We start from the raw sequence: 25,812 nt of genomic DNA on the forward strand, positions 1-25,812 counted from the left end.
GAAAGGCCTTAATATAAATAGGTAAGAAAATATTTATTTGTTTAAAGAGGAATCTCAACCCCAGCTCTGTCAAAGAGACCGACTGCATTCTGTCCTTCATTGCATATATCGCTTAATAAAATGTCCACAGAAAGAAGTGAAAATGTCTTCAAAATAGAGATGAAAAAAATCTTCCCAGAGCAAGAAATTAGGAATTTCAGCATCGAAACACAGCGGTCCAGCTCCCCACTTTCCGCATCAGAGTTAAGTGCTCAGAAAAAAACTGGGGCGACGCTCAGCATCTTGCTAAGGTGGGCGTTCATCTGGATTTTGCAGGCGAGAAGTCTCCAGGAGGATGCTCTCCACCGAGGGAAGGATTTATCCAGGCCAAATATGCGAGGAGAAAGCGGAGAAGTCTCCATGGAGGCTCTATCACACAAACCTTTAGCGAAAATTACCTTAATTGGGGCAGTGCTGCGAGTGAGAGGAGTCCTGCTCTGAGCACCCGCTCACCCTCTCGTTATTAAGGAGAGGTGACAAAGCTGACAGCTTTTTCTGCAAAAGGAGAAGCCTCAGAGGTTTGCTGCAATCCAGGTAGAAAATAAAAGGCCCCCAACGCAGAGGGCACTGGCGTGGAGCGTTTTAAGGCACGTGTTCATTTGCTCTCTGGCACTTATTTCAGCATTTTGATGCCGGGAGGGACTTAAGGGCAGGAGCAGAGTGTCCCAAAGCCCCTGCTTTGGTCCTGAAGGAATCGCAATGATCCCAGCACCCATGTGGGGAAGAGCGGAGAAGGGGCCCGGGTCAGAACTGAACCCAGCCTGCGTTTGCCTGAGTCTGGGTAGAAGCTGACCTAAAGAGAGAGAAAAAGTGGAAAAAAAAGAGGTTTTAGACATTGAAAGGGGCTGCAGCACATGGGGAGGGAGCCAGGCAGCCACAAACGGGTCCTCCGGGGTCACCCCAAAACTCTCCCCGCTGCACAGAGCAGACTAGAGCAGCGGGAGAAGACAGGGTGTGCCGACAGTGCTGGGAGGAAGAGGAAGGCAGCGGCCACGGACCCGCACTGAATTCGGGGAATTTGTGACACACGCCATCAGAGTCACTTTTAAATCCCAAAGGGATGTTTGGATGAAGTGGTGCCCCCGCCTCAGCAGGAGTTTACAGGAAAACCAGCGGGATTTGGTCCGGATGGGGGCGGTTCTAACATTGTGGGGATCACCCATGCCACACACAAACCCCACAGAGCCTCACCCGGAAGCTTTAGCAAAGTCTCCCCAGACATCGGTGGCAGCGGCAGAGGGAGCAGCAGCAGGCTGCGGCCAGGACAAGAGGGAGTCTGTCGGCGGCCAGGAAAGTCAGAAAGAGAGAAAACAAACACCAGGAGTTATCTCCCACTCTTACCCCAGGATTCCCCCCTTTGTTTTCCCAACTTTGATGGATAAAATGGAGTCTAAAGAGCATTACAGTTGTCGCTGCATGACCACGGACCTGTGATGGGGGTGCCCGGGAGCTGGGCGGGGCGTGGAGAGCGAAGACGGCCGCTCTCCAGAAGGACAAACCGAAGATTTTCCTCCGGGAGGTGGTGGGAGCAAGCTCAGGCCCCCAAGACCCGCAGGACGCGGTCTGGTGTTCCCTGTTGGTCCTTCTTTTTTCTTCATATTCTGAAACAAGAGAGGGAAACTTGGGTGGTATGTTTAAACCCAGAGCCAGAGTATGAAGGCAAGCTGCTTTATTCTGGGGAAAAAACCTGCTCTGCTGAGATGTCCCAAGGCTGGAGGAGCAAGAGGAGTCAAACCAAGGATGTTTTTTCCCCCACAAATCCCCACCATGAAGCCAGAGACCCAGTTCGGTAACGGGGAACTGTCACACAACCCCTCTGCAAATCACTACACGCAGCGTTATCCTGAAGGGCCCTGCTCCGGGCTCCCCCCTGCACAGGGATTTTTGGGGAGAAGCTGCTGCTTCCTCTTATGCCACCCAAGAGAAAGGTCGGGAGTGGATTTAGCTGGAAAAGACCCTCACCGCAATGTTGAGTTTGATGGTTTGCCCCTCCTTGAAGCCCAGATCCAGTTTTGGTCCCTGATCGGGGTTCTTGGCCTGGCTGGCCAGCTCGCTCTGCTGCCTCACCCATCTGCAAGAATTAAAGAAGCAGAAAAGGACATGTCAACAACCAGCCTGAGACTCTCCTGGACAAATCCTGCCTGAGATCATCCCCTCTCCCTGGCAGAGGCACTGAATGTGATCTGAGACCTTGCCTGCTGGAGCAATGTGCTACAGGCAGTGCCGGGGGAATGATTCCTACCAGTGACCGTCAGTGCTCGAGCCACATGGATCCTCCAGCCAGCAGCACATTCCATCCTACCCCAAAGCCCCACTATCTGCTTGCAGCTGGAGCAGCGTCCCAGTGCCTGAGGAGCAGCCCCTTAGCAGTGGCATGTGAAGAGAAGGAAAGGAATTAGGGAATATGCCCAATTTTGGACTGGGAAGCCCAGTTTGGGACCCTGCTAATACAGACTGGGAAATATTTGAGAGAGGGAGAGCTGCCTGCACAAAGGCTGTGCAGAGAAACAGGCGTTTCCACCTCTTTACACCACGCTTGCCTGCTCAAGCACAACAGGAGCTCACAGCTTCCTCTCCCCCACCATTTCTGGCAGACAAGTGCAAAAAAAGTTGAGCTGAGAGGACACGGGATGAGGCACGAACTCACTTAAAATGGTCTTGGAGAGCCACATTGAAGTCAAAAGCATCCCCTCGGTCAACAAAGCCGACTCCGATGAAAGCACGGCGGCCTGGGGAAGGAGGAAGAGTGAGGGCTGGAATTGTAAAGCAGCAGAGGAAGAGGGAGGGGATACCCCACCCCGCACACCCCCATGCCTGCCACCTCCTCCAGCTGGAGCTGGGACTCCGGAGACTTATGGGACTGGAGATATGTTTAGCTTGTTGGGTGCCCATACAGCCTTAGTAAAACCAGCTTTTAAATTAAAGTAAGTAAGTCAAAGCAGAGGTTGGCATCACAGTAACAATCCTGCACAGAGAGGCGTCCTCACACTAATGCCGAGCAGCAAAATTAAACTGCTTTATTCCTGGTGAAGGACAAGAGCACAGCTGGCACCTGGGAGCAAGACAATTCGCCCCTTTACCAGCGTACGCAGGGAATATTTAGCCCTTGAAAGCGGGAATCCTTCACAAATAAGAGCAGCAAGGGCACTAAAGACTTTCTGAGGCAGTTCCTCCAACCCATCCCACATGTAGCGCGACGTACCGTTCCCATCTTCAATCCGGATGACAAAATATCTACTGGAGTCCGTCACACTCTCCACAGCGATGCCAGGGAACTGCTCCACTGGCGCCTGGGCAAAAAGCTCTCCTGAAAAAGAGAAATGGGAGCAGGTTAACGCCAGGGAGTAGAGTCTCTGCGCCATCTTCCTCCCCACGAAGAGGTGCGGAGCTGTTGCCTTCCCTCCTCCTTACCCGAGGTCTTGTCCTCCAGCTTAATGAACGCGAGCTTGCCCTTGGCCGTGATCCGCAGCCTGCCGCTCCACGCCGGCTGGTCCAGCTGCCACTCTGCAGCTCTAGAGAAAGATGAAACAGCGATGGATGTCTGAGCCACCTCTCACATCCCAGACAACACCACCGACCTATTTTAATGCCCCCATAACACATCACAGAGCTCATCTGCTTGACTCTCCTCGTTAACAGTACGAAAGCGGCGCAAGCAAGAACCTGCCTGCACCCGCACTCACTGCAGAAGGAGATAGATTCGTCGCGATGTCTCTCATTTCACCCCAAACCAGCTGGCCCCCTGCAAAATCAGGCATCAGGTCCCAGCGGGGACCGGGCGCAAATTGCACAAGAGGTTTCGCTTCCCTTTTCCGCAGGATCTCCAGCTCGAAAGCAGTTTGTCGGAGGTGCTGAGCCGCATTAGCTACAGCCTGGCTCTGCCACGACGGCCTTCAGTCCAGGCTGTGGGCTGACGGGAGAGGAGCCTCAAAACACATGGGGGGATGGAGAAGCCCCGCTGGGGCCATGGGGCTGGGGTGGGGGGGCAGAGATACCTCACGAGGGGCAGGCCCCACATACCCACGGGGAGGGGGGCAAACCCCCACACCCCTGTGACAGGAGGGGCAGACACCCTATGGGGAGGAAGGGGACAGACGCCATGTAACCCAAAGTGGGGGGGGGGCAGAAGCACCCCACAGCGGGACAGGGCCCACGAGAGAGGGGCAAGCCCCACCTGTAGCCGCGGTTGGAGGCCCGCGGCGGTACCCGGTAGACGTGCACCGCCGGCTTCACGCACAGCACCGCCTCGTACTCCTCCTCCTCTGCTGCCATGGCCGCCATCGCGGCGGAACTCCGCCCGCCGCCGCTGCCGCCGCTCTGGCCCGCCGCCTCGATGGTACCGCCCCTTCGATGGTACCGCCCCCTTTCTCCGGGCAGGACGGAGGAGCGGAGGGAGGGGAGGTGCTTCCGCACCAGCCGCCGCTGCTCCCCCTGGCGGGCGGGAGGCTCCACTGCAGGGAGGTGGCGGGGGAGGTGAGGGGGGGAACTGGTCCCAGTGGGCTGCTGGAACTGGGAACCAGTACGCGGTCGCGGGGACTGGCTGCCAGCTCCCAGCCCGGCCCCGTCCGGGCACGCCGCCAGCTGCGCCTGCTTCTGCAGCACCTTTCCTCCCCACCTAGCAACTCCAAGTCACTAAAAGGGACATTTTTTCCTGATTTCGCCTTAAAAAAATATTAAAAAATAAGAATTAAAGGGGAATCAGGGCTTGCAGGAGCTGTCAGCGCACCCTGACCCCTCCTCACCTCAGCCAGAGGCACCCCAACAGCCTCTGCCCACCTCCTCTGACAGTTATCGAGCACAACACCCAAGCAGGGAGGCCAGCACATTGCAAAAAACTAAATAAAATAAATACAATAAAATAAAATTGCTGCTTCTATCCTCCATGGCAAGAGGCAGCACAGTCACAGCTCAGGCCCAGGTTTGGAAACCACATCTTCCCTCCAAGCACTGCCACCTCCCACCCTCCTCGGACCACATCTTCCCAGCAAGCCTAAAAATGGGACAAAATTTCCCCTTTTTGGGTAAATACCGGCACAATTATGGCCGAACACTCCCAGATTTTACCTTCCTGATGAATTTTTTAAGGATCTACTCGCGCTGGGAGCTTAAGCTGCCACCGAAACGTCGCTCTTGCAGCAGCCCCTGCGAGAGACGGGGATAAAGGAGAAAAAAGTAAGTCGTTAAAAGTTTAAAGAGATTTATTTAAAATACAATTTATAAAACGTTTTCTTTTCGGCGCACATTTTGGGGTGAAAACACGCGGTACCGTGTTTATCCTCCACCTTCCCGGGACGAAGGGGCTTCCCACAGGAACGCCGCCAAGCCCTGCCCGCGGGCGGGACGTATCCTGGTCACCGGGATGGAGGAGCCAGGAGATTTCGATGACAGACGGAGATTTCGGCGCCGGAGTTGGAGATTTTGGTGCCGGAGACAGCAACTTTAACGCTGGCCAGCTACACCAGGAACTGGATGGATGAGGGGGGTTTTTTTGGCCATTAAAAGCTATTTTTAGTAATAATTAAGGAAAGGCGCGGTGACTACGGTTATTGCTGACGTCCTTCTCCCCTCCCGCGCCCCCCCGGGGACTCATTCTGACCACCAGCCTGGGCTGGGGGGGTAAATAAGACACACACCCACCCCCCCCCAAAAAAAAAAGTGCCAGTGGTTGGGGATGCCCAGGGGACATTTGCCCGTCCCCACCTCGCCACCATCCTCGGTGCTTTAATCAGCTAATTAACGCTCTAGCGGATTCTTTTTATACACAGGTAGTTTTATTTTACCATTTGTTTTTTTGTTTCTTTTTTAAGCTGTATTTCCATACATTTTTTTTGTATGGTTGCTTCCCATCAGGTAGAAGACGTCAAGATTCGCTCGTTTACCCTTGAACCTACTGAGCATGAAGAGGCAGGAAGGGCGCAGCCGTACAGAATAATCCGCTGAGAACCAGAAATGGTTTTCTAGGTACCATCCCCTCCAAGAAGAGCATTTAGTGTTCATCTAATCCCTCAGTATTAAGCGATATTAAGGTAAGTCAGCTTCGTCCAGAGGGGGAACATCCACGTTCTTGCAGGCCACCAGCCTCCCTGTCCTCTTCCCAGGAGCCAGAGGATGAAAATCCCTTCCCTGAAGCCTCGCGGGGAGCTGGCTGCCGCCAGGAAGACGGGGGAATCATCCAGACTTTATCCAACACCGTTTTTGTTCCCAACGTCTGCGATTTTGGGATGCAAACACAGCTCGTACCGTGACCAAGAGAGTGATCAGAGCCTTCACTCCATCGTTAAGCCACTCAGGTTCGGACCCGTGGGACATCCTACGCTCCCAGTCGTTACACCAGCCGCTTGACGAGTGTGGGCCGTATGGAGCGGGGCTCCTCGCCGCCTATTTATTTCATGGACCAGAGCGGCACCGGCTATTCTGCTCCTCGCAACGGAGCGCTAATTCTTCACCGCCTGCATCTTTCTGCCACAAACAGCAGCCGGGCAGCGGGCATTTTCACGGGATCGGTCTACATTCCCTTCTCCCCAAGTACAGAAAGAAAAAAAAAAAGATGTATTTTAAGCTTTTCCTCAAAGCCAGCAGAAAATACTAGGCAAGCTTTAACAGGTGCAAGACGTAAACTAGGTCGTTGGACTCCAACGGCTCCCACGGCGATCGGAAAGGCCAGGTATCTGGGAGTCCGCTTCCACGTGCTTGGCAGCGGTAGAAATAGAGAACGAGAAGCAAGAGCTTGCCAAACCCGAGCCATGAAAGTTGCAGAAATTCATTGAAACTCCTTTTTGAACACTTAACTACCTCTCTCAATTAAAACAAACAGTTAAAACCCTTCCCATGCACTCCGTTGATCTGATATACAGAAAACAAACAAGAAAAAATAAAATAAAAGAGATCCTTTGAAACAGAACTTGCTCTTAAAGTGATGAGGACAACATGCGCGTCTGGGGAGGCTTCCCATTTTTTTTTTTCCTTAAATGCCAGGTTACGAGTACAACAAACATTATTGCTGGCGCTAGCTTCAACCCAAGTGGCACACACACAACTCCCTGCACCCGTCCGAGTTCTTTATAACCCCCCCGCCCCGCCTCGTTGTCCCCTTTCCTTTTACAGTGACTTGGGGACAGCCCTTCTCGGTTTGCCGGTCACAGTGGGTGGAGAGGGGAGGTCACAGTGCGTGGGGTTGAAGGTCACAGTGGGCTGAGCAAAGGGGATCACAGTGCAAATAAACCAGGTAGTTCCCTTTGCTCAAGTCCGTTTGTCCGTCACGGCAGTGCAACCCGTGGCGGCGGACCCTGCCTTTCGCAGCAGCATCTCTCGCCCGCGTTTATCTGCGTTGTTTGAAGCCTTGTGAGCCATCGGGACCCAGGGGTTGCCTAATCACATTATTGGGCTGCCTGGTGTCTTCAGGCTGGGAGATCCTCGGCGGCCTGCAAGGAGAAAGGAGATCAGAGGTGGAGGCAACACAGCTGCATTAACGCTGTATGCCTTCAACAAATAGTCCTGCACCTGCCACAGTGGGAAGTCACTCCCACGGGACAATCATCACATGTTGCTCCCTGGGACGGGGAACGCAACTGAAATCGAACTAGCACTTCATTTCTTTCCAAAGAGTCTCCGAGACCCACGCTGCAAATAAAAGGGCGAGCACGATGCCTTCAAAAAACCTGCATTCATTTAAGAGTGCTTAAGCTCGACTCTCCCGCCCGCACGTGGCAGCTCCCTTAAGTCAAAAACTTCAGGGAAGACGAGGATACGCCCCACCAGGATAACTCCAGTTGCCCGCATTCCCCTCTAAACCCCCAGCACACTCCTCCAAGGGTCTAAGACAACCTTTATGGCCTTATCAGGCACGTGTGCTTCCCGTAACACCCATATATTTGAGATTTATGATGCCCTGCTTATTAACAAAGCACTCCTTTCTCCTTGCCGGCCTCACTTTACTCTTCAAGGAGCTCATCCCCCTCCTTCTGACAGGAAGGTGTTTGCGAGGAGAGCAGGCAAAGCTGCCGCGGCATGAAAGGCTGCTCTCACCTATCTAGAATGGGTTTCTCCTGCTCTTCTTCGGGGCTTGCGCTGCCCAATATTCGTTTCCTGGCTTCCGCGTATTCCGCCTCCCTCTGCGCCAAGGATTTCACGGGGAAGGCCGGCCTGCTGGCGGAGTTGGGATTGCTAAGCACGCCGTTGGTCGTCGGCCTCTTCAAGATGCGGATCTGCGGGGGAGGACCTGCAGGAAGGCTGTCGTCCTGAATCACAATCGGCACTTTAGGAGGAGATTTTGACTTTCTACTGTTTAAAAGAAAAACATTTGGTTGATATTTTGTTTTCTACGGTGAGCATGTTTTTTGCTCTGCATGTGAATTCCTCCCTGTCAGACGTCATTCCCGTGATTAAGAAGGCAGCCTGTAATAATTAAAGACCTTACTACATTTGTAACTCTAAACTAGAGCGGCAGGCGGGTTTGCAGGCGGTTAGCTCAGTCAGGGACAGAAAACCAGTCCCTGCTGCGTTTGACACCTTTAAACTTGACCAAAGGAATGGGAAGCAGACACTGGGCAAAAGTTTTAGCATTTCTATTTGAAGATATCGGTATAAGCACCTTGATTCCATTCCCTGCAAGGACTTTTAGGGCTCCTCTTGCCAGGATACCTGGCCTTCTGCTCCAACCCTGCCATTTCACTTCTCAGAGCCAGCCTTGGCCCGCGGCTCACCATTTGAATTTTTTTTATGGTCCCTTCTCTGTGAGGAAGTCCCAGAGAAGTAATACCATGACTCTAAGTGGCCTACTAAGAATCAAAGGGGAAAAAAAAACAACAACAAAAGACTTGTCAGAAGTGATTAGAAATATTTCTGCTAGAAGAGAATAACACACACACCCCTGCCCCAACCCAAAGTAAAGCAGGAAAAAAATCTTTCTGACACAAGACACAGCAAGCCAATCTAGGGCCATGAGTTAGGATTACCTGACTCACCCATTTCTTCCTTTGAGTGTCTTTTTCTTAAATGGCTTCCCCATAGCTGTAGCTACATCCAGTCTGGAAGACCCGGCTCTGAAATAAAATCACTCTCAAGAAGCTTTCCACTACACTGCTATGGATCGAAAGGGCCATCTAGTGGCATGATTACAGAGATTCCCTATTTCTGAACTCAAACCCAGCACGCTCTGCTCAGTTTGAAGCTGTTTCCCCACTGTTGCCACTCCCCAGGCCTTCAGATGTCCAACAGCACCTCAGAAAAAAGGCTTTTTACTAAACCGCGCAGCATTGTTACCTTTCCTTCTGCGTGATCTTCAGCTTCTTTTCCAACCGTCTGTCTATTTCCTAGAAAGGAAGGAGATAAAAATAAAAACCTGAAGGCTCGTCTTGGAGACTGGAGTTCAAGCCTGTCTGCACACACATTTAATTGCACTCTTCCGTACAGCAACACTATAAAGGGGGCAGAGAGAGCGTGCGTCTCCATCTGAGGATGACTTGCAAATCAAGAGGCAGAGAAGAGCAAAGCCACCGCATATATTCTACTGTAGCCATTAATACACCTACAGCAGGCTGTGGATTTTGTGTATCCCAGTGAGAGGGCAGCTGTGAGGCGCTCATCTTTCATTTTAAGGACTTCAGCTGGCAAGAAAGTCCTATTACGGGTAAAGAGCCACGGGAATACACAGCAAGGTATGCCCAGATCCAAGCAGGAACCGGCGCCAAACCTCTTGGGCAGAGAAGCAGCAGCAGCAGCCGGATGGGGCGATCTGCATCAGTCTACATGCTTGATTTCAGCGGGGCAGCTCAGCCCCAGAGCCTGCAGCCATTCGGATGACTAGCCGGCAGGTCCGCATTCCTGCTGCTTGCTGCAATAACCCTCCTTCACAAAAAAGTCCCCTGCCCTGCCCGACATGCACCCAAGGACTCGTCGGAGCAAAGCAGAATCTTATTGCGCTTCTCCTTCCCTTTGCAACATAGCTGCCAAGTCATTAATCGGCAGAAAGACGTATTAATCACCCCTGAATGCCAACAGAGCATGGCTTTAAGCGTGTCAACTTCTGTCCAAGGCTCACACCTACCTTCACAAAGGTGTTTACATTTTGCAATCAGAGCAATTATGCAGAGAAACCTTGCTGAATAGAAAAATAAAGCCATCTTTGAGTCCCAATCTCTCTTTAGGCAACCTTCCCCAACCTCGCTGATATCTTTAGATTCTCACAACTGCCAACACTATTAAAAGAGCCTCTGAAACAGCAATGTATTTTATTTAATCATCAATGAAGGGGAAAAAAAACTACCTGAGACTGTCCTAGTTTTGCCAGCCGATAACTGGCAATACTGAAGGAAATTCCAAGCTTCTGGCAGGACACAGCTGCTCTACTTTTCAGGCCAATTTGCCTAACTACACTGAAAGCTTGCTGCCAGTGAAGCCTACCCTGCCATCAAAAACCGCAGCAGGCGCAAGCCGGTAAAGAAACTGGTTTGCACGGCAATTCCCCGATGCCCCAGTAAACAGGGAATGAACGCAAGCCTCTACAAGATGCCAAACCACAGTGTTTGCTCTTGGTCACGCAGCTACACAGGCCAACAGCCCACGGTAGCCTCCATCTAGAAGGGAATAGTTATAAACCATTTTGGGAAGACAAAAGGTGGGTGGGAGGTTGCATTTTGTATCAAACTCTGTACTGGGAGGCAATAGGTGATTTGTAAGAACAAAACCAGCCAAGGGCTTCACACGGCATTTAGCTGAAGGCCAGGTCACAGCTAGAGTCTCCCATCGAGGGCAAACACACCTGCAGTCTCCTTCCTCTTCCAGAGGACTGGGAGGAAAATCCCATCCCAATGCTGCTCAGGAGGACAGAGAAAAATGTGCATCAGCTGCTTCCGGCCCACAAAGACGGAGGAACAGCCAGCTGGGAACAGGCAGCAGGGAAACGGATATCCCGGCAAAGATGGAGATGTTGTAGAGCGGCTGGCAGCAAACAATGAAAGTCAGATTAAGGGGAAGGGGTTAGCTCATCTGCCCACACTACGCCAGAAGAGGTGATATCCGGCTATAGAAGAGTCCTTAGAACACTTTTTCAAACTCAAATAGTTAACCACTCCTCCCCAGGGCCTCCCGGAAGCAGTGGACTGGAAGGAAGCTTCCTTAAATATCCCTTATTAAATACTTCAGCGCATGGGGGAGAGGGACGACAGGAAGATGGGGCAGAGGGCAGGGAAAGCGCGCTCAGGAGCATCTCAACTCATTTCGGCGCTGTGCAGTGACTACGAAGCCAGCTGTGAGTCAGAACCACAGCGCTGAACCACCCAGCTAGGGCAGACAGGCTTGACAGCCCACGGCGAGGACCATGGGGCACAAAAGTATGACAAGCCACACAGTAGCCACGAGGAAGGCTCCTCTCTGCTCTCACCTCTCTCCTTCCTGGCAGAGGAGAGATGGCTTTGACAAAAGCCACGTTTCTACATTCCTAGTGGCTTTGCAGGTGAGTCCTGGGGCTAAAGTCGCGGTCCATACATCAGACTACGAGATCCTGTAATTGAAAAGCGTCAGTTTGACCTCAGCATCTGAAAAACACTCTGATTAATGTGACTGTCACACTGACTCTGAGGACGGCTGGACAGCTCTTCACGCCCTCACACGCGCCGGACTTCCTCCGACTTCATCCTCTGACGCCAGAACCTGCAGCTTCCCCTACCAGAAACAAACCTAGTTCTTTAATTTGCTCAACACATGCAAACTTATTCCAAGGAATCCTTCAAACCCTGCCATCATGACACCCCTCACCAAATGAGCCCTTTACAGTCTCAGTTTCACTCCTTCCTACTCCTGTACACACCACTTGTTGCAAAAAATTTGGTATTTTTGCCTCTCATCCCTCCACAATTGCCAGTAGTCACTAAGTGAACATGCACAGTCCTGGTTCATAAGCCACCGCACATAGGCTCAACAGTTGCTCTGTGTCTGGGGTGCTCCTCACCAAGGAGCAAAGTAATGGGCAGCTAAAATATCCTCTAAGTTACAACATCAGCAGCTGTTAGAACCACTATGTACTCTCCAAAACAAGAGGCTTCCTCCACACGTAGAAATCCTGGCAGAATAATATACAATCATCCCCACCACATATACACGTATCATTCTCACCCCATCCAAACAACTGTTCATCTTACACAATCCTCATAATTCCCAGTGCTGCTGAGGGGATTCCAGCTGCCTGCAGATATCCACTGAACTCTTGGGTAGAAAAAGTCTTCCTTTGTGTTCAAAGTGGATAGCTAGTGTAAAAAAAGTAGCTCCCCACCTCACACACACCTCTTGCTGTGTTAGAAGTTGTTGTGTTTCCTTTTAAATGCAGGGATTGACCCCGTCTTTTCTCAGCAAAAGCCACAGCACTGCAAACTCTCGGTGTTTAATACTACTGTGTTTGGAGTTGTAGGTATGAAGGTGTTCAAACACGAAGAGCATTGCCAATTCAAATGGGCAGCCCTTAATCGCCCTGCAGAAACAACCCAAGACATTAGCAGCCTCACGCAGCTAGCAGTTCGTGATGGGGATCACGCTGCACAAATTTACGAGCTTGCAAAGCAGGAAAACCTTGACATGGCTTATTCTTAATTAAAAAAAAAAAAAAAAAAAAAAAAACCACCTGCCACTGCCTTCCACCAATCTGTTCGTCTGCTGATGTCACTCCCTTTCCACTGCTATGTCACACTGTCACCGAGCTGTGTGGGTAACAAGATAAAATTAGGACCTGACTTACAGGGCAAGTGCCAGAAGAACTACAACAACCCAAATGCACAAGCTCACAGGAGAGGCAGTTAGACTCGGCATTCGAGGACATCGCGCTGCACATACCCAGTAGCTGGGCAGGTCGCACCATATAAAAAACAGTTATGAATCTTCTTAGGAGGCCCTCCTAGCTTTCATTTCCCAAACAAACTTATTTATATAATCAAGAACTAAGCCTCATTTATACCCCCGATCAAAACACCCTCCCCAAAGATTAGTAAAGAATCTCAACAAACTATTTTTAGTGCTATTATGTCTAGATACTAAAAAGGACCCAAACAAACAGCATGAAGACAACACTGTTCTTTGACATTTAAGCCGCATTTGTAGATGAGAATGTAATGGAAACTGAACTCCAGCCCCATCACAGCCATCCTTCCTACCCTTTAACCCTGAGAAAAATAGGAATGCATAAAAGGATCAATAAAATACCTCTTGGAAAGCAATTAGACACAGACACTAAGACACAAACCTACTGCTTAGATCTGACACTCCTATGGTCTGTCATCCTAAATAAGAATCCCACCAATATAGCTGGTAATTTTGCAATGTTACTGCCGAGTTGGAGATAGATGCTCCCCCCAGGACACCCTGGAAACATGCCCTTCAGGAAGGAACACCCCTACAGAGGTCAGCTCCTACAGATCATAGTTTCACATGGGGTCTAGGCAGATTCCCAAGCAAAGCCGGTTCTCCAGCATATTGCAAAGCACAGAGCGAGGCCCAAGTCAGCCTGAGCTGTTGTCTAAAGAGCTTTGTTGGAATAACTGTAATGCTTCGGACACGTATAAGGAATTATCCTTCCCATCGTTGCCAGCAAAGACTCTCTAAATAGACTAAATAACAGCAGCTCCAAGCTCTGCTGATATGGGGGAAAGGAATAACAAGATAACTGCTGGCTATTTTTTATTTCAAGTTTAGTGAGTAACCACAACTGAATGTTTGAAGAAAGGCAGAGACATGGGCTTCCCACAAATCCCTTACACTAGGAGGATATTTCCCCCTCTACCTCCAAAATTAGGTTACTTTGCAGAAATCGAGAGGAGATACCTACCAGCCCTCCTGCCAGAGCACAGGACAGTCCCCAATAAAGGAAGCTGTGCTATCCTAGAAATTGGATAACATTTCAAATATGCAGCTCTAGAAAACCATTAACCACATTCTTTGATGTATTTACTGGAGATTGCTCCTGAACACAACCTTCTACCCTTGCTCAGTCAAATAATGTTTAAGATCAAACCCAGACAGAGGGAATTTAGGCTAGAGTTGTATCCTCCCACACCAATGCTAAAAACAAAGACTCATCTGCTTATTAAAAGCACCGTCAGATACTGTGGCATTTTCTAAAGGACAGGAGACAAACTTCAAGGCCTGGTTAATGTTCTCCTCTTTAGGAAAAAAAATAGGTTTTAACATCTGAGGTTACCAAAGCTGTTCATGGGTACCCAACAACTTACAGCTGCAGATATCTGACTCACTGCTTCACAAAAAACACCATGAAGTAAGAGCAGAAGTGGATAATTCTAAGATATCTCCAAGCCGACTCCTCATTCACTACCTATTTCTTTCCTCTGAAGATAAATTAATCTTCTATTAATTACTGGAACATTCCAATTCCTGAGGCTACTGGGAATCAGACTGCTCCATTAATTAATTCTCCAAGTTACTCCGCTTACGTTAATTCCTGGCAGTGGACCGTACCCAAGAAAGCCACAGATGCTTTTAAGTTGCACTGGCGTTTACATCTTCCATAGGTAGATAACGCTTCTCGGCAACTAGGATATTGAGAAACAAGACACGAGTATTTTTGGGAACAAGCCTGGCAGGAACCACATGGTATTCCTAGCACAGACATGTTGGGGGGGGGGGGGGGGGGGGGGGGGGGAGCATTTGGGAGGGCTGCAGCTCCTTCTCCCTTCCCACCCTTCGCACCTCCTGTGGCAGGCAGGTCACGCAGACCTCTTTGGAGATCCAGATCAGGAATATATTTACACCCCTTGATCAATCTAGAAAAAAAAACCAGAGGCTAAAACCTAGCAAAAGCCCTCTGCATGCTATTTTGCAAAGGCATCGGAACATCACTTAATCCAGAGGGTCGCCTTTGCCTTCTGCACCCACGTCCCTGTGCGGGGTCAGTCAGCATATCCAGATGCTCATCAAGGTCTGCGAGAGCAGGTACGAAACAGAGACCGCTCCCGAGTGACCTGGGCAGGGCAACGCAGAGCTTGCTGCTGTATCCCAAAACCAATACTCACTTCACAGTATTAAGGTACCTGTTCATTCCCAACCTACAAGCATCACTTTGCTCATCAAACAAACTGCCTCTGCCTAAGCAACGCTGAGCAACAGGAACAGAAACTTTCATTTCCCAGTTTCAAGATTTTTTTTTGACCAATTACAAACACCTAAAGCAAACATTCAGCAAAAGTTTTACAAAAATCATTTTGGTCCGTGAAGTCAAAACCCATCCTCACAGCCCCAACATCAAAAATCAGCAGTTATCCTCACAGGTTTCCTCCAGGGTACAGTTCTTGCACATCAAAACCCCATTAATTTTCCCTCTGATCGCACAAGTAGTTAGCAGACCAGAGGTCACAGCGTTACACTCCGAAATATTTCCCTTTTGACTTCTCTGTACTTCGATCATATTTAGCAACTCAAAGCAATACTAGCCAAAACCTTTATAACCAATGAATGCGCTGCCTTTGCTGGAGGGTGAAATCCAAGGCGGGCAGTCCTCTCTGCCACTCGCACATTGACCAATTTAGAGACGATAAATAGAAACAAGTTTTTTTGCAAACCTCAGGTGAACTGTCCTCACCAAGCACCATGACACAAGCAGGTGACAATCCCCATCCCCACACACAAGGGACAAAGTTCAGTCACACACATTTGGCTGCTGACATTCTCCCCAAGCGGCTAGTAATCAGATGATGAAGGGGGTTTCCCTTTCTGGCAGTGATCGGTGAAGCAAGGCGCAATCTAACCAAGGGACCTAGACTCTGGACTGTGGCAGGGTAAGTTTTAAGCGCCAGCTGGGAGGTTGTAGGCAGCAGGTGGGAGCTAACTGCCCTGCAAACTGTCCATCAGCAAACTGGAGTGGAAAAAAAGACACACAAGGAGATTACTTTTCTTTTTTTTTCTTTTTTAAATTATTTTGGGTTGCCAGACTAACGTTTTATCTGCACGGATTCTGACTTGAAATAAGTTACTGACTAAGAAGTCGCTGATACACTCAAATTCTAGTTAGCACAGGAATAAGCAATCAATCCAGCTGAAAAGTACCAATTCAGGGCTGTGGATTACCTGACTGTGGACACAGGGCTTCCACTCCAGTTTTGGAGCCCAGCTTCCCACCTGATGTTTAATTATCAGTTTAACCAGGTAAATAGACTTGGATGTCACAAATAGACCTCTCATTCGTGACTTCCCTCTTCCCTAAAGCCAGCTAGGCCACACAAAAGAAAAACGAGCCATGCATTAAGTCATATTAGTGTTTACTAACCCAGACTGGGTCTTTGAAGCCTGGCGTTTCAATCCTTACTCGTAACTTTGACAACTCATTCATTATTCACACACTGGTTTTCCATCTGTAACTCACACACAAGCAAAACCTCCTCATTTCACAGACATTTCGAAGATAGCAGTTGGATAATACAGATCTAGAGGCCCCACGGAGTTCTGCTGCACCAGCATTAACACCGCTGTGCCTGGAGGACTCCTGGGGTAGGTGAAGCTGCTGGAGCAGAGGGCATCTGCTTGGCATATGGTCACTCGGGGGGTGGCACATACCCACGAAGCTGCTCCTTTTTCTGGTAAGCACTGGGTAATTCTGATGACACAGAAAACTAAAAGACAAACAGAAGCCACGTTAAAGACCGCCCCCCCCCCCCCCCCCCCCCCAAAAAAATGCTTGAGGATCTGTTTTACAGCTACTTGACTGACCAAACCAAAGCAGAAGGTCTATGTCAGGTTTTTGGGGGTTTTCCCCGAACTGAGTGAGATTGTAGTGCTGCCTGTTATGGAAGGCAGATCTGCAAGAGATAAATGAAGTGACACTATAACTACGAGGCCACGGCATCTCTGGTCAGCCTGGAACTGCCTCTTGCTGAGAACCACCTTCTTTAAGGCCTCGAGGAGAAGTTTACAGCCTAACACCAAAAACTACACACACAAAAAAGGACCAGCACTGAAAATTTGATGTACTTTCTGGGTGGAATATTAAAAAAGTTACACACAGAGAAGCAGGCAACATATCCCAGAAGCCCACCATGGATCTCCTGCTACACCTCTACTGTTCCCTCAGAGATGTGCTGAAGGGTCAAAAAAAAAAAAAAAAAACCCAAACACAACCACCCACCAAAACAACAAAAAACAAACCCAACCCCAAAAAAAAACAACTCAGGCTGTCAACTGCGTGAAGTTTTAGGAGAAGAGTACATGTTTAAAGCTGGTCCTTGGTGTCTCTTATGTTTTACTGCATATTCCTCCTGAGTACTGACCCTGACTGTCACATCTTGTGCCTTTACGTTGGGATCCATCTCGTGCCACCACAGACCCACACCAAAAAAGATAAAGGTGGAAGAAGATGATAAAGGAAATTCCTTAAGACAAAAAAAACCCCAAAACCAAACCAAAACCTGTGATGACACTACCAGGCCAGCTCATATGCTTTTCCTGCACACGATTTTTCCTCTCACACCTTCAACAGAAGGCCCACTTCATTTGGGGAGTTCCCAGGCTCCCCTGCCCAATGACTGCAGCAGGGTTTGAGGCACAGAGAACAGCAGAAGCACCCGCTCTCTCTTTCAACTGCCAATGAGCAAGTCAGTCACGCTGCCTGCTCTACAACAGAGCCTCTTCCTGCGCTCTCTTCCTCTTTTCTCAACCTGCCTACCTCTGGTAGCTTTGATTTCTGTAGCAGCACAGAAAGCCTGCAGTCCCTGATGGCACCTGCACCCATCTGGTCCACAAAAAAAGGTTGGGCTCTCCTCTGCTCCATCCCGCTTGGCTTTTCGCTTCCTGCAGCCACCAGCAGCAGCAGAGGGTCTCCTTCCTGCCGGGCAGGGTTTGAAAATGACCTTTCTAAACGAGGATGCCAGAAGGCAGCTCCTGTCTCTTCTCTTACGTAAGAAGAGCTCCTGCCACAGACAGCTCGCTTTTCTTGTTGGTCCAACTGCTTTTGCAGGCATCCAAAGCCCCAACAACTGCAAAAGCAGCTGCAAGTGTGGTGGTGGCTCCTCAAGAAAACTCTCTGCTCAGCGACACAAGCACCACTGAGTTTATGAAAACAAATTCTCAGCAGTTTGGACTAGAAAAGGATGTGAGAAAGGACAGGCAACAGAGATTTTTCCTTCTAAGGGCTTTAAAGGAACACCTAAAAGGTACAAGCTGAAAGGACAAAGAGGAAAGACAACCAATGGCTGGGATTTGAGCAGCCCTACAATTTTAGACCATTACTCAAGGCCGCAGCTATCATCAGCTCCCAAGACGCAGGCTATGTCCCTTCATGGAATGATTCAACAAGCGCCGGAATTAACTCTGCCGCCCGGCGCGAAGCTTCCTATGACTGCAGTCTCACGGCATTGGCAAGAAGAGAGGGCAAGTGCTTCGCTTACGCTGCCAGCCTGCCACTGGCATCTCTCACGCTGCTTGGCGAGGGCATTGAGTTACAGGCTCTATTTTGCTAACCTCTTCCTGGCCAGCCGTAACCCAATCTCCTGACCAGAATCAAATTCGGTCTTCTCATCGAGTCATTGTTACAACGTCCTTCTGCCCTCTGATCATTAACGAGCCCACTGAACTTATTAGAACAGGAGTTTGCCTGGCAGACATGGTTTCCCTTCTCTTGTCACGCTGTTGTGAATACCCCGCAGATCCACCCGCCCACACTCCTGCTAAAATAATGATTTTATTTTGCAAGCGCAACACACATAAGTGCTTTGGAATCTCTCAGCATGAGAGACGTGATGAAAACTTCAGCTATTGAGCCAGCTATTAAAACCAGGCGAAAACTTCAGCTACAACACTGGAAGCTGTACTAGGCCACACTAAGACTCCCCACGTTTTGTCCTAATGAAGAAGCATGTTCATCTCGAACAAGGGGGAGAAAGGGCTTTTCACGTGCACCCCCGGCTCCCCCGCTACACCCCGCGAGATGCGGCCGACCCACCTCTCCCCAGAGGCCCTGCGAAGGCTAACATGACGCCAGGGAGGCACGTTTTGTCAGAACCCCTCAGCAGAGGGAGCAAGCTACCCGCCATACTCCCAGCACCTACCACATGCTCGTCGGCAACAGAAGCTTTGTTCCGGGCTCGGCTGTGACCCACACTGACCAGCCGCTGCTGCCCTGCCCGCAGCCCCACAAGGCCCGGGGGGACACAGTAGTTGGTTTGGAGACCGAGGAGAAAACGGGAACGGGAGGACAGGCAGGGAGCGGCTCCTCTCGGCAGCCCCACACCAGGGGATGAAGTAGAGGCGAACGGGAGGGTCTGGGGCCGGTCTACAACTCCCCGCGCCGAGGGAGGCCGCGGCCCCTTTAAGAGGCCTAGCAGGCCCTCCGGGCCCGCTGTCCCGCCGGCCGCACCCCACCGCCTCCTCAAGGGCCACCGGACCGCTTCTCCCCTCTCCCCTCACCACCCCCGGCCCGCCCGCACCGCCCCAAGCAGCCACCCTCACCCCGCTGTCGGCCGCCTCCTCCCAGCTCTCGGCGACCTCCTCATCTTCCATTTTAATTCCCCTCCGCCGCCACCGCCGCCGCCAGCCCGCGCCCTGCGCATGCGCGCGCCGCCCGCCGCGCGCCTGCGCCGCCACCGCCTACCGGCCTGCGCCCGCCGCGCCTGCGCACCGTAGGGAAAGGGCGGGAGGCCTGGGGAGGGGAACGCATGCGCGGTGGGTCGCTGAGGGCGGCCACGTGCGGCAGAGCGGGCATGCGGCGGGGGACGTAGAGCGCCCGCGCCCCCTGGCGGGCGGGAGGACTGGCCAAAGAGACGGGGTGGGGGCACACACGCGTGTGACACTTGCACACTCACACCCCACGGAGCCAGTGCTTTTCTCAACAGCACACGCCAAGCCAAAGCAGCGCATGACAGGCATCAGCAGCGTGGATGGTTCCACGCTTAAAGAGCTTGGAGGTTTTGGGGCATTTTTCCATAATTTAGGGGTTATTGACCAAAGCAGCCACCCCGATTTTAGCAAATCTTGTCCGTTAACCCAGCTGCTCGCCGCAGGATCCCTCCTGCAGGCATCGAAATGTCCGTGTGTCCTTCCATTACCCCAATTTGTATCACTTTTCATCTAAGCTCTCAGCTGCTCTTAAATCTCCCAAGGGGCAGGAGAGCCCACTTCAGCTCCAACCTTTAAAAAACAGCTAGATTTCTCAAAAATAAAACCAATTTATTAGGTTTATCTCATTTGTAGCCAGGATATTCACCACACCAATGTATTACCTTGAGCTTTGAGTGATACAAAGGTATCTGGGGTGAGGGTTGCATTTAGTTTTCCTCGCTGCAAAATTAAATGCCCCTTCCAGCATCCTAAAAAAATCAAACGTTCGGACAGGGAGTTACAGAAACTGCCCTTAAATCCTTAAACTTTCCCCCAAACACCCCACCCGAGAGCTGCAGCTTACCGGCAGATGGCGACTGGCTTCTTAAAAAAAAAAATAAATAAACCTCTAGGTAAAAAAAATCCTGAAACAAACACTGTGGTTTGCCCTGCCCCCCTCTGCAGCCCCTCCATGTCTCCCTCTCCTCTGCCAAGCTCAAAATCTGGGCAGGGAACTGCCAGGCACCCTTGCAGCCGAGTTTTGGGGGGCTGTTTTATCAAAAGCAGAGCCGCTAGCGGGGTTTTGCGGGGCATACAGCGCTTAGGGTGGGATTTAAATCCTAGGATTTCAATTTTTTTGGCATCCCAGACGAGTGGGAGACGGCGTCTCCCCTCCCTGGGAGAGGTGCAGGGCTCACGGGAGCGGAGCGGGTGGGAGGAAAGGGTGCAGCAGCCTTGGGCTGTTCCTACCCATCCTCTGGGATTTTTCCAGAAGGAAACAGGAACTGTGTTTTCTAGCAGCCAGTGCCTGGCATTGTTGGCTCAATCTGTAGCCTATTCAGCATCACAGCGGCGTTATTCTTGGACGTTTCCCTCCATCCTGCCGGTTTTGCCCATGCCGTAAGAAATCCAATTCACTGTTCACGGCACCCCTGTTCGAGACCAAGCGTCCCACAAAAACATGTGGCAGCATTGCAGATCTTTTCGGAATGTGATCTTAATGGTCATATACGCACACCTGGGTGAATGCTGGGTTACTTACATCCGTGTGGACAAATTCCACGTCTCCTTTCAGGTAATCCCAGGCCTCTGCAAGGCATCTGGGGCAGCCAATTTGGCAGGGCACGTGTCCAGGATGCTGAGCAGCAACCTCTGTCATAGATGCAGGTCTGTGGAAGACAGAGAGGATGGCAGTGTCTTCCTCTGCCCCTTCCCCAGAGGAATAATGTCATCCACAACTTGGCAGCACAACCGCATGTCAAAACGCAGACCCGACATGCCCAGACGTACATACCCCCACGGGGAAGGGCTCCAGCAGCACCGAGGGCTCCCTCCTTTCCTCACCTCCGTGGCAAAACGGGCACCCGCTGTCCTTCAGGCATGGCGACAGGTCCCATCTCCTCTCCCTGCTGGCCCATCCTCACCTCGCCTCCTGCCATCAGGAGGTGGCCAGGCCATGGGGCTGTGGCAGGTGGCCAGGGGGGCCCTGGCCCTGTGGGCAAGGAGGGTGTCCGGGCCCCAGCTGTGCCTCCCCGGGGAGTGGCTGAGGAGGGGAGCCCGGGAAGAGGCGAGACATGAGGAAAAGGGCGGGCGGCCGAGGCCTGCGAGGAGGCCAGGGAGGAGGGGGAGCCGCCCTGCCACCTTCTCCTCAGAGCCGACCTCCCCAACATGGCGGCCTCGCCCGCCCGCCTCTTCCAACATGGCGGCGGGACGGCGCGCGTGCCTCTGGCGAGACCTTCCAAACATGGCGCCCACCCCGCCAGAAAAAGGCCTCTGTGCTATGGAAGCGGTGGGGTGGGGGGGGAGAATTGACCTTCCCATCATGGCGCGCGTTGCCACGTGACCCTCGTCTCTCCGCCCCCTCCTCGGTCATGTGATGTGGGGCCGGCCGGCGCCTGCGCAGTGTGTTCTCCGCCGCGGCCGGAGCGGCGGCGGCGGTGGCGGAGGGGAGGAGGGAAGATGGCGGCGCCGGTTCGAGCCGTCACCCGGGCGACGCGGCGACCCCAGCGCCTGCAGCCCTGAGGGCCCGGCCCAGCCGCGGCAGGCGGTGGCCGGCGGCAGGTGAGGGGCCCCGCGGTGCGGTTCCCCGGGGCGGGGAGGGATGAGAGCAGCGGTGGGCAGCGTCCCTTCCCTGGGGAGCAGGGCGGCGGCGGGCCAGGCCCCTCAGGGCGGGACAGGCCTCCCCTGGAGGGGGCCACCCATTTGGGGGCCTGAGGGTGGGGTTGAGCCCCCCTTTTCCCCCCTTACCTCTTTTTGGGGGGTCCCCTATTGACGGCAGATCCCCCCGGGGTATTGTAGCCCCCCCGCGAGGGCTGCTCGTCCCTGTGAGGGGGGGAGGCCCCTTCCCTGCCCGCGGAGGGCAGCGGCAGCCCCGGGAAGGGGGGGGCAAGGTGAAGGCAGCCCTGGGGTCTTCTTCAGTGCTGGGGGTGGGCAAAACCTGCCCTCCCCCCCCCCCCCCCCCCAAAAAAAACAGGTTTCCCCCAAAAAATCAGCGTTGGCATTGAGCAGTGCCAAGGTGTAGGCTGGCGGGGGGGGGGTGGGACGGCTGCTGCCGGCCGTGTGGAGGCTGCGGGGTGCTGTGGCTGCCCTGAAGGCTCACGTCTCGTACGTGTAAAAACAAAGGTGAGGCTCAGTCTCCGGTTATTCTCCAAATAACTCCATGTGAATCCAGTTCTCGACTTGCATCTGCGTTCGTGCCTTGTGTGCTGCTCACCTTACGTGTGTGTATATATATATGTTTGGTTTGGTCCCAACAGTGTTGTATTAAATCAGTAGTGGTGGCAAGCTTGGTATTTATCAGCTCAACAGGATTTGGGGTGTTAGTCCCCATTGTCTTCACTGATAATCTCGTCGGTGATTTGAGAATGGCTTTATTTATTTAATTTTTTTTTTGTCACAACGGGGCTGGGCTGAGCAGACACTGCAGGGGCTCATCTCAATGCGCGGGTCTCACTCGGGAGGATTATCTCATGCTGCCTGCAAGATGCTGCCCAAACCTTTCCGGGATGATGTGTCTCACTTCAAGCCTGTTTGGGTTTTCAAATCGGGCAAGGCCTTTCTTAGGAGCCACAAGAGCAGGAGCAGAGCCTTGGTATCTTGCTCTTAATAACCTGAACTCTAATTAATGCTCAGAGGAAGAACAAAAGAGAAGTCGTGCAAACTGAAATGCCTGTCTGCAGTACGGTGAATCAGTTCGTTACGTGGGGACTGTGTTCTGTTTGTAAGATAACCTGGTTGATCGCTGGGGATGTCATTTGTATTAAAATGGCTTTAATTATCACTGGTGAGACTGGATTATGCTGTAGGTCAGCAGCTGGAAGTCTTCCCCTTTACTAAAGGGGATATGAATTAAAATAAATTACATTTGAGATGCTGCTGACCTAAATTTGTAACCTGGATGTAATGATGTCTTTACCCACCCTGCCCTTCAAAAGCGAAGGAGCCCAAACACTGAATCGATCCGCTGCCTTGCAGGTGGCCTCACGAAGCCCCAAATCGGTGATGATATTGCAGTGTCCTAACAAATTGCTTTATATCGCAACGCAGCGGTCGCAGCCTGGGCTTGGCCCTTCTGAAGAGCCAAATATCTGAGCTGGACGTTAACTGAAGAGTTAAGAGACTTGCTGTTATTTCCTCATTTCCGTAGCCCTGTGTGTTCCCACCACCATCTCTCCTTCCTTTTCCTTACGCTCATGCTGGAGAAGGGCCGAATACCGGTGGCTTTCCCTCAGGTTGTGTCCTTCAGGTTTGCCTCAGGTTGGTCTTTCCCTGGTGTCAGAATTGGGAGAGAAGAGAGCAAGATCCTGGGTGGGATCATGGGCTATTTCCAAGGCAGGATGATGCCTCTCTTGCAGAGGGAGAAATTACAGTTCTTAGTGCATCGGGTTCAATCCTGTTCACCAGGGCTTTTGTATCTGCATGCTTCTAGCAGAAGCAGAATCCCATCCAGTGGTGGTTTTCGCATAGCGAAGATGTTTGTGCGTGTTTTTCCTGCTGTGTTACCTGGTATTTTAACTGACAGGTGACTCCGCCCAAGCAGCATTTTTTCCACTGTGGCAAGTGAAGCACTTGGGTTTGAAAGGCACTGTACGGTTTTAGTATTGCACTATTTTACAAAGCTGCACTGGTTTACTCTTAGGGACTTTTAAAGGCAGTATGTGTAATTTTAAATTTTAATTTGAGTTTACTACAGCCTTTAGTCTCTGGACTCAAATTTTCTCTGTGTTTGGCTGTAGGAGAAACCCTAGAAGAAATCTTGCCTGCAGAAAAAATGTTATTGTCTTGCCTGTGGTTGGTATAAAGATCGGGATGGTTTATTGCCACTGTTGAACGTGTGTTACCTTTGACTTGGGGATTTCAAGCTGCTGCTTGAAACTGCTTCATCGGGCACCTTCTGGAGTGAGGTGTTTGTTCCCAAAGATAGCGAGGATGTGCTTGACTGTCTGCCCTTAATCTCAGGAAATTTAATCTATATAGTCTTCATGTTTAACGGAAGGAGTGACACCAGCTGTAGCTTTGGAGTGGGAGAATGGGGATAGTCTGTTCTCCACACGTTCCCAGTACACAGCTGATTTGTAAAGGTCTGTTTTCAGGGCTGTGAAGAGGCGTTGGGTTTCAGCACAGCCTGCTTCGCCCACTGCCAATTCCAGCCACTTCCACAGGATATGAGCGAGTGCTGCTGGAAAAGGCTTCCCACTTTCTGTGTAAACAGAGCTGCGCCTCTGAGGGAAGTTATTTTTCCCTGTGTATTTAGTCATGGCAGGCTTTGTTGTAAAACATTGATTCAGGCTTTGCCCTAAACAAATTTTCTTAAGGTTGAACGTAAATAAGCTTGAAGCCCTTGGCTTTTGAACTGCAGCATCGCATGGGGATGTCTGCAAGGGCTTATAAAAGGTGTTAGAGCCAGAGCTAGGCTCAGATTCAGTACAAATCTAGATAAAAGCCTGTGAAAAGAGGACTCTGGTGGCCTTGATAATGTGCTCTATGGGTATTTCTCCAGGTAAGAGCTCCTTTCGGAGTGTGTTTTCTGACCTGAGTGGGGCTGTCTGCAGTTGGTGACATTCCCGAGAGATGCACCAAGGTATCTGGACTGTGCTGCCATTAACAGCTAATGCAGCTTTTTGATGTAGTTTAGAAATTCAGGTCAAAATCCCTTTTGAACTCGCTTGTGTCTGAGATTAAAGGAGAGCAGGGTGACACATCCGCATCGAGAACTGTGGCTTGTGTTGAGCAAGATGCAGAAAACGTGGATCTTGCCTTCAGGAGCTTGCTATTTCAAGAACTGCAAATGTTCTCCTAGAGCTTCAGTGAATTTGCATCGGACCGTGCTGTGGACTGTATTTGCTTCCCCATTTCTATGGCAATTTTTAAAATATTTAGCTTTGCTAGCTGACCACCTACTGAAACATCTATGACTTAAAATGTTCTTTTCCCCCATACTTCATACAGTTCAGGCAACAGTGATTTGCAACTCAGGCATACTGTATCTCTTCATATGTTTCAGATTCATGTCTGGCTTATTTTGTTCTGTGCTTGTGCAAATTTTGTAATAATGCGGGCTTTTGAATCTTAAGGTAAGTTGGTAAAGCTACTTGAATTTATTTGGGGCTTCTCATTAGGTTAATATTGATGTGCTGTGGTAATGTTCCCTTCCACCACTGGTCTTGTCAAACCTCAGATTAGTGGTGATGGCCCTGTCGGCACTTTGAGATGTGTTTGAGGGTACCCCAGGTCTCCACGGCAAGTTGTGTT

The 25,812-nt window shown here is 51.1% G+C and overlaps 3 protein-coding genes across 10 annotated transcripts in view; 1 reads left to right on the plus strand and 2 right to left on the minus strand.

Moving 5' to 3' along the window:
• Positions 1 to 18: 18 nt before the first annotated feature.
• Positions 19 to 5,076, minus strand: NECAP2 (NECAP endocytosis associated 2). The gene is given in 9 exon segments (XM_030018386.2): positions 19 to 832; positions 1,231 to 1,315; positions 1,468 to 1,498; positions 1,500 to 1,640; positions 2,002 to 2,110; positions 2,687 to 2,768; positions 3,242 to 3,346; positions 3,451 to 3,551; positions 4,214 to 5,076. Coding segments are annotated over 9 exon segments (810 nt in total). The 5' UTR covers positions 4,321 to 5,076; the 3' UTR covers positions 19 to 783.
• A 146-nt stretch (positions 5,077 to 5,222) lies between these two features.
• On the minus strand, positions 5,223 to 21,749 carry SZRD1 (SUZ RNA binding domain containing 1). Of its 8 annotated transcripts, none has more exons than XM_030018389.2 (6): positions 21,406 to 21,711; positions 21,104 to 21,230; positions 9,301 to 9,350; positions 9,003 to 9,080; positions 8,065 to 8,319; positions 5,223 to 7,460 (listed from the first exon to the last, which is right to left on the minus strand). In XM_030018389.2, the coding sequence occupies exons 1-6, from the start codon at positions 21,498 to 21,500 to the stop codon at positions 7,358 to 7,360; spliced, it is 708 nt and encodes a 235-aa protein (XP_029874249.1). In that variant the 5' UTR covers positions 21,501 to 21,711; the 3' UTR covers positions 5,223 to 7,357. The 8 variants fall into 8 exon arrangements, 7 of the variants coding, with proteins under 7 accessions (XP_029874249.1, XP_029874252.1, XP_040980483.1 ...); XM_030018392.2 differs by having other exon boundaries at positions 21,356 to 21,709; XM_041124549.1 differs by lacking the exons at positions 21,104 to 21,230; positions 21,406 to 21,711 and adding exons at positions 16,588 to 16,643; positions 17,693 to 18,928.
• A 226-nt stretch (positions 21,750 to 21,975) lies between these two features.
• FBXO42 (F-box protein 42) overlaps positions 21,976 to 25,812 on the plus strand; it is a 48,315-nt gene continuing 44,478 nt past the window's right edge. Inside the window, exon 1 of the mRNA XM_030018356.2 lies at positions 21,976 to 22,122. The gene's annotated coding sequence lies outside the window, so the exon portion shown is untranslated. The remainder of the gene's footprint in view (positions 22,123 to 25,812) is intronic.

The sequence above is a fragment of the Aquila chrysaetos genome, chromosome 6, assembly GCF_900496995.4.
Source record: "Aquila chrysaetos chrysaetos chromosome 6, bAquChr1.4, whole genome shotgun sequence".
Lineage (NCBI taxonomy): Eukaryota > Metazoa > Chordata > Aves > Accipitriformes > Accipitridae > Aquila > Aquila chrysaetos.